Source organism: Eutrigla gurnardus, assembly GCF_963514095.1.
Source record: "Eutrigla gurnardus genome assembly, chromosome: 5".
Lineage (NCBI taxonomy): Eukaryota > Metazoa > Chordata > Actinopteri > Perciformes > Triglidae > Eutrigla > Eutrigla gurnardus.
The window spans coordinates 28167378-28176065 of record NC_139919.1 but is presented as its reverse complement, the minus strand read 5'-3'; the positions used below and the strand labels follow the sequence as shown (position 1 = coordinate 28176065).

General features: G+C 50.5%; 1 protein-coding gene across 1 annotated transcript; it reads left to right on the top strand.

The window, feature by feature from the left end:
• Positions 1-273: 273 nt before the first annotated feature.
• Positions 274-7806, top strand: tent5d (terminal nucleotidyltransferase 5D). The gene is made up of 3 exons (XM_084010377.1): positions 274-608; positions 2807-3121; positions 3376-7806. Exons 2-3 carry the CDS (start codon positions 2816-2818, stop codon positions 6592-6594), a joined length of 3525 nt encoding a protein of 1174 aa, XP_083866503.1. The 5' UTR covers positions 274-608; positions 2807-2815; the 3' UTR covers positions 6595-7806.
• Positions 7807-8688: the final 882 nt, after the last annotated feature.

Sequence of the window (8688 nt, the reverse complement as noted above, 5' to 3'; positions counted from 1 at the left end):
GTATATAAGTATAGTTTTTAGTCAGGTTCCTTCTCTTGGTCCTGAATTTATCTCGTTGGCTTTTAAACTTTTATCTTTAATTGGGAAACACATGGTCCATTATTATAATTATATTACCATTAGAACGCCAGAATGTCCCTGTAATTGTTGTACTTCTGTGTATACACACACACACACACACACACACACACACACACACACACACACACACACACACACACACACACACACACACCAGTCATAACTGAATGACGGCAGGTCGCTATGGAAACTGCGTTACGCTCCGGGCGGCCGGAGGGAGAAAACAAGAGCGCGAGGACTCGGTTCAGTCTTTCATTTCAGCACCACGCGAGCTCCTGGACAGCGCCCGGATGAGCTCGCGCACAGATAGCCTCGCATGCCTTATAAGGGAGGGAGCCGCCGCCGCCGCCGCATCAGCACCCGAGCCTCGCCGGAGTGGGTGAAAGGGGGGGACTTCAAAAAGAAGGGCAACAACAAGCCACACGTACACGAGTCAGTCCGGACCGGAAGCTCGGCGGGATACTACGAGTTTTTGAATTCCGACGTCGAAGCCCAGGAAGCTCCCTCCAACGCCAGCACAGCAACAGGTAAGGGAGGAGAAGAGCCTCGAGCTCTGTGAAAGTTGTATAGCGACACTTTAGTGCTCGCGCGCCCGGTGTTTAGGAGCGCACGCGCCTCTCTGTTTATGACTTAATTAACGGTTAATTGCGCCGCTCACCTGGCGGGCTATCTCAGGATGATTAGGTGATTAAAGTGAAGACCAGCGGGTTCTGGATCAGTTCCAGTCCCATTTATAGGTAGTGGTGAAAAACTATAGCCTCCAGTTGGTGTTATATTATATTATATTATATTATATTATATTATATTATATTATATTATATTATATTGTATTATATTATATTATATTATATTATATTATATTATATTATATTATATTATAGAAGTATTTACAGCTCCTTACACATGCATACTTTATTTAACATTTGTAGTCAGTGTGATCATAACTGTTTTAGTATATATATATGATACCATTTAAAAATAGAGATACTCCTTATCCAGAGTTTTCCACACAGGACAGTGTTGTTTGTTTGCCTTCCTCCTGCATCGATTATTCCCCACAGATGACAGGTTTGTTTGTGATATTTACTCCGGTGTCTAGCAGACCCTCCGGTAGCTGATGTGTTGGGTTTTCAGTGGCCATAGATTATGTGCTGAGCTGAGCCGATACGCCTGGATGAGTCACTCAGGCTGCAAGTTTGCAGAAGAGTGCGAAGGGGGAGGAGGTGGTGGAGGTGGGGATGGGGGTGGGGGTGGGGGGGGAGATAGTCCCGCAGTGCCTCTCTCTATCTCCTCCACACATATGACCAGAGTCGACGCTGGGACTCTGCTCGGAGCCTCTGGATGTACCATTTCTGTTTCACCTGGTTGAAAGTGCACAGAGGGACGATGTCTCATCCACTCCTGATTTTATTTGAGGGGCTTTGTGTTCTCTGACTCAACTTCTTTGTCTCCTGGAAAGCACACTCAGCTCCATTTTATATTTTTGTAGCTTTACAGTAGAATAAAGTGTTCCTCTTGAGTGATTGTTGCTGTAATACAACGTGTGTGGTTACAATGAGTCTGACTAACCAGAGAGCACCCCCCCATTACTGTTCATTAGTGTCCCAATTTCATTAGTGTCCCAATGTTTACCCCCGCCGGTGTATCGGCAAATCATAGCAATCAGTGTGGCGTTCAGCTGCAGCACTGACTGACATCTATTGATTAAAGCAAACAATAGATCATAATGGCCTGCTATGAACCACAGTTGCAGACACAAGCACTCTCAATCCACCCAAACACTTTCCAAGCGCCCACAAACACACGCTCAATCACACAACGGAGACTGACTTGGTTAGGCAAATGTTGTTGTGGTTTATTGGAAGAAGAAAAGAAAGAGAGGGGGAAAAAAAGCCAACAACCCCCACGTCTGGTTTGTAGAGGCTGATTGATGGAGTCTGGATGGAGAGGCTGCGTATAACAGCCGGGAGGATTACACACGTGGAAAGCCAAACAAACGTAATTGGCTGATATTAAATCCCACTTTGTTCCAATTTGTGTTACCATTTGCAACAAAAAAGGCGTTATATAAACAGATGTGTAATCCATCTTTGTAACATGCAAAAATCATGTGCTCACACACACACACACACACACACACACACACACACACACACACACACACACACACACATGCACACACACACGCAGAAAAACAGATGTGTGTCTTTAATTAGTGACGTTGGTGTGATTAATGCAGTCTTCTGGTGATGACTCATTCAGCTTAACCCTTGCTCCTCTGGTGGAACCGATCAATAAACAAAGACTCACTCTGCCTTTACATGTCATTATTAAACTTATCATCCTCACATTATAGTGTCATAATAACACTTATTATTATTAATATTATCTTATCCAATAATATAATAATGCTTTGTAATGTTTTTAAATTCCTTTTTTTTTTCTTAATTTGCTGTGATCCGGTTGAGCGCTGGGAAAGGCTATTTATGCAGAGCACATCTAAGTGGATCGCTCCATGTGTCAGCTTGTCAACACAGCAGCTACGTTAGCATTGTGGGAAAGCTGTCAGCCAAGCTGTGACTTGCAGACAGCAGACCGGCGGGGAGCGAGCATACGAGTGTGAAGGAGCACTAAGTGTGTGTGTGTGTGTGTTAAACACTTAGCACAATTTGTAGGGGACTTGTGATAAATTCTCATCGCGCTCCCCTCCTTCCCTTCCCTTCAGGGCAGCAGCATGTCTGAAACTAAAGCCAGCCAGCGGTTCCACAGTCTGAACGCTGAGCAGGTGGAGGTCCTGGATCAGGTTTTGTCGGAGGTGGTTCCGATCCACGGCCGCGGGAACTTCCCCACGCTGGAGCTGCGTCCCCGAGACATCGTCATCGCCGTGCGGGCCAGGCTGCAGAAGCAAGGCATCGAGGTGAGGGACGTCCGTCTGAACGGCTCCACGGCCAGCCACGTCCTCGTCCGAGACAACGGGACCAGCTACAAGGACCTGGACATCATCTTCGGGGTGGAGCTGCCCAGTCAGGAGGAGTTCCAGGTACGAGAACCTCTGCCATCTCTACGATGTCGCAGTACTGTTTTCTTGCTGTATTGATCATGATGTAATTGTGTTCCTAACCATAATTTAATTGTAGAGTGAATCAATAACACTGGCTTTAATATTTCTAGCTGCATTAGACCGCAAGAGCTTTTTTTCCAATATTCAGTTCAATGACACGAGGAAAAAAATGGCACAGGGATTGCAGTCATTAGTTGTAGCTGTCGTGTTGTTGACCTTTCCTCTCCTCCCAGGTAATCAAAGAGTCGGTGCTGGGCTGCCTGCTGGACTGCCTGCCCGCCGGGGTCAACAGGGAGCGGATCAGCAGCGCCACGATGAAGGAGGCCTACGTCCAGAAAATGGTCAAGGTCTTCAACGAGCACGACCGCTGGAGCCTCATCTCGCTCTCCAACAACAGCGGCAAAAACCTGGAGCTGAAGTTCGTGAGCACGCTGAGGCGGCAGTTCGAGTTCAGCGTGGACTCCTTCCAGATCATTCTGGATCGCCTGCTGGAGTCCTACATGCAGCAGGAGTCGCAGCACAGGAACAACACTGTTGATCTCAAGGAACGGCCTGCAGAGAATCAGAACAAAGACTCAGCTGCTCCGGAGGCAGAGAAGTCCTCCGGTAGAGCGTCATCGAGCAAAGAGGAGGTCCACGTCAAAGAGGGGGCCGTCGTCAGCCAGACACAACGACAAGACAAGGTGCACGAAAAGGAGTCCGAGGCAGAAATCTCACAAGAAACCGAACGGTCAAACCAGACGGAAATCTCCAACGTTGAAAAAGACAACAAACGCCCACCTGTGGAGCTGAAAGAAGAGTCAAAACACAAAGAGACCTTCAGCGAGTCGGGCTTCTGTGAGCAGGCATCTCTCAACCTTATGTCAGAAAAGCAACAAACCTCTGAGAAAGCTGAACCACCGGCTCAGATTGAACTCAGACGAGAGCTTCCGGACCAGACCGAAGGCTCCACACGGGTGGAGCAGCCAGAGCTAACCCAGCCCTGCGATGACCAACCACCAGCACATTCCAGTCACAAGGAAGCCTCCGTGGAGAATGAACAATCCAACCACACGAAGCCCCCCGACGAACAGGGAGAGCAGCCGGGGCAGCCGGAGCCGTTGAAAACCTCAAACGGGACCCAGACGGAGGCTCTTACCCCGCCGGGAGAATGTCACGGTGCAGATTTCTCCGAGTGTTTCGGCGAGGATCAAAGGATTGATGAGACAGATAAAAGGCGACGTGTTGCTGCTGCAGACTCACACGGCACATCTTCACATGCAGAAATAGAGACGCAGCCGGCGGATGAAAGCAGAGCAGAAACGGAGATCGGAGAGCAAACGGGGGAAACAAAAACCGGGACAGAAATACGAGAAGCGACGGAAGAGATTTTATCTTCAGAAGCAGAAAAAGTCGAAGACACGCAGGGTATGGATTGTTCCTGCTCCACCTCTTCCACATCCCTCACACTTCACAACACAGAGCCCGCCGGCACACGGGACGCGCCGGAGGTTCACAGCACACTACACTCAGATAAATCCCCCAACGCGCTCGATGCCGTCGGCCCTCCAGACACTCAGGACATTTTGCCTGCACCGCCCAGCCTTGTTTCTGACAAAAAGACCTCTGGTAAGGCCTCAGAGAGACTGTCTCACATGGTGGTGCTCAAACACTCCTCTCCCAAACCCCCTCGGAGGATGTGCAGGAAGGTGGCCCCCAATTCGTACCCTGGTCCGGTCTCCGAAAGCGAATACATAGCGTCCTGTCTAGATCCAAACCCTGAAGCCGAGATAGATGTGAACCAGAAGCCAACGGCTCCCATATCAGACCCGACAACAAGCGGTGTCTCTACTAAAACTAACCCCGAGCCTGAGCCCACCCCATTATCTAACCCAGCGTCCAACCTAGACCTTACCTCGGCTCCTGATCCAGCCCCTGATATAACCCCCACCTCCACTTTACCTCAAGGGCCCTCATCCTCTCCGCTAATCACAGAGAGTTCATGTCTGAAAGAGACGCCATGTGATGAGCCCTCCCCGAGCGAAACCGCCTCACAATCGGAGCCCGTTGACTCGGCAACCCAAGAACCCGCAAATACCTCAGAAGTCGACCTCAGTGATGAAGAACTCGGAGAACCGCGGACCAAAAAGACGGACTTGAACGGCAGCTCACTAGAGACCGCGTTTACGTCCCCTTCCTCTCCCCACTGCGTCACCCCTCCTGTTTCCTGTCTCACCCCTCCCGTGCTGAGTCTCTCCCCTCCCCCCTCTCCGAGCCTCAGCCCTCCCCCGTGTCTCACCCCTCCCTCTCACTGTCTCCCATCCCCGCTGCTGAACGCCATCAGCCCCACGACCAGCGTCGGCTCTCCATCCTTCTTCAGCCCGACCTCGTCTTGCCTCAGCTCGCCCCCTTACCTCACCCCTCCCATGCTGAGCCTCAGCCCTCCCCCGCTCTCTCTAAGCCCCCCGTCCCCGTGCCTCAGCCCTCCCCTCCTCTGCCTCACCCCGCCGGTGGAGTCGGAGGACCTCGTACCTCAGGTATCTCCAGACATGGAGCCTCTGATACTGAACACAGACGACGAGGAACAGATGAAAGAGTCCTCCCCTCAGCCGGGAGTCTCTCGCCCACAGCTGGAGGATAAAACGGAGCGAGATTATATCTCATTGTTGCCTCTGGTTGAAGAGCCCGTCTCATTTCCAATCACGATCCCCAGCTCCGCCTCGCATGCGCCGCCTCGCTGTCAGTCTGAGATCCCGGGGGAATCGGCCCCTCCAAACGCCGAGGAGGCGTCCGGCTCCGTGCCCGAGAACAAAGAAGCCCCCGAGGTACCCGAGGTCGAACAGAGCGCCGCTCCTCAAGCGTCCGGCTCCATCCCCGCTGTCGAGATCCTGGCCGAGAGCATGTACGGCGACTTCGAGGCGGCCATGGACCACCTGCGCTACCGGCTGATCGCCACCAGGAACCCCGAGGAGATCCGAGGCGGCGGCTTGCTGAAGTACAGCAACCTGTTGGTCCGGGACTACCGGCCGGCCAGCGAGACTCAGATAAAGACGCTGGAGCGCTACATGTGCTCGCGCTTCTTCATCGACTTCCCCGACGTGCAAGAGCAGCAGCGCAAGATCCTGTCCTACTTGAAGAACCACTTCATCGGCGAGGAGAGGAGCAAGTACCAGTACCTGATGACGCTGCGGCGCGTGGTCGACGACAGCACCGTGTGTCTGATGGGCCACGAGAGGCGCCAGACGCTGAACATGATCACGGTGCTGGCGCTGAGGGTTCTGGGAGAGCAGAACATAATCCCCAACACGGACCACGTGACGTGCTTCTATCAGCCGGCGCCGTACCTGGCCGACCACAGCGCCCCCTATCTAGCAGAACCCAGCTACTGCAGCTACTACATACCCCAAGGGGGATCAACTCTTCTGTACCAACCGTACCCCTTACACCTGCACACTCAGACCGGGCTGGTCTAAAACACACACACACACACATGCACGAAACACACAATCGAGCGGTGCTTTTCATGAGGAAAGAGCTGGTGAATGGAAATATAATCCAGGGATAAACTGTTTGGTCTATAATAGACCGACGGGGGTGGGATTGAGTGGGTTTTTACAGTAAACTCCCCGAGTACTCTGTAAGGTTCTAATATGATTATATGTAATTATCTGGGCTTTGTGGGAAAATACTAATTCTTCCGATATTGTTCAAATTTGAGAAAAATGCTTTATGCACTGCATGAGTCATAGCCCTTTGGTCTCCCCGGGAAACCAGCTGTGCTGTTGACATTCACACACACACACACACACACACACACACACACTACTCACACTTCCAGGTTCTTGAATTCTTGTACACTCTTTTCATGTTCTTACTGTGTCGTTCTTAATGGGTTTGTTCAGAATGTGGACCTTGCCTGTGGTTGATATTGTGCATGGATAAATTAGGACTGTTCTCTCACTGCCAAATACTGTGTGACTACTATGCTTCTTAAACGGTTTAATGTACGTTTGTTTAATCCTTTTACTGAAGGGGTGTATTCTGGGGGAAGGAGAGAAAAGAAATATATATATCATTGAGGGAAGTGTGTACAGTACTTTCATCACACACGTAGACAATGCATGAGTAGCTCAGTAAATAGATCACGTCCCAACGTCGAAGCAAAGGCTCTTAATTTGATAGAAATCGATCTATTTTTGCAAGACTTTCCAAAAAGACCGGTTAGTTCCTACAGAAACACGCCAACATCAATGCCTTTGCAATAGACTGTACAGAAGTATTGGTGACAGTATATCGTGTGGGGATACACTGCATTGTTTTCAGGTAAATTGTGTTAAGATGTAGTGCTTGACCCCCAGCCCCCCCCTCGTGGAGTCCTTTCTGTAATCACGTGAAGTACTGTACCATCTAGTGTTTGGTTTATTTAACTCTGTGGAGGTCGTCAGGTTCACAACCATCTTTGGGTCCCCAAAAAAAAAACAGAAAGCCACGGGATTTCTGTTTTTAAAAACTTCATGCGACTCCTCTCTACGTGAATCGGCACACAATCGGTGATGAGTTTCAAGTCCACCTTAAAAAAAAAAACACGTTTGAATCTTAAAGTTCAAACGGCAACGGTGACCAAAGATGGTTCGGTAGGGAAATCAAGTGCCTCAATGTGAGACATGATTGGCATGTCTTTATCTCACTGCACTGGGGGGGGGTTCACGGGGGGGTGGGGGCCGGGTCGGGTGTGTGTGTGTGTGTGTGTGTGTGTTCAGTTGTTGACCCCTGTTATTGCTGCCCATTTTGATGTCTTATTTAATGTAGTCCTTTGTTGTAGTTTATTCATGTACGTTTTGATAAAATAAAGGGGGAACTCAACCAAACCTTCAGAAATTGAATTCTTTCAGAAAAAGAGACGCGACGGCGTTGAAACTATAAATCCATGCGAAGCCTCTTTATCACAAATCGCCCCGTCCTTCAGATGCGGTCTGGACCCCGAATGACGCACGGCCTTCGCCACGCAGGCAGCCTCAACGACGTGTAAATGTGAGTATGGGCTTGTGAGGTGTGAGACTGATAGGGGGAGACGGGGGAGGAGGAGGGGCACAGTGTGTGTGTGTGTGTGTGTGTGTGTGTGTGTGTGTGTGTGTGTGTGTGTGTGTGTGTGTGTGTGTGTGTGTGTGTGTCGGATGGGAATATATGTGCAGAGGCGGCATCAGGTGGTCCCTCGTCTCCACTGAGTAATTGAAGAGGCCTCGTATAATGGAACAATAGGCCTCCCTCCTTACTCCCACGTCGCCTCCATCCTTTCCTCCCACTTTGCCAGATAAGTCACAGACACAAGGGGAGATGGGGGCATCTCTTTCCACTGATGATGGTGGCGGTGGTGGGTGATGGAGGCAGGTAGCAGCCGTCTCATTTACACTATAGGCTTCCACTCAGGGGCGCCGGGCTGTAAGCATGTGGCTGAGGAGAGGAAAAGCGAGCGTGTCATCTAATAGGGGGGTCTGTATCAGCGTCTCGCAGACCTCTGAGGTCCACTCTGGGTTTCCATAGAGACAGAGACGGGCAGCACCGTGGAC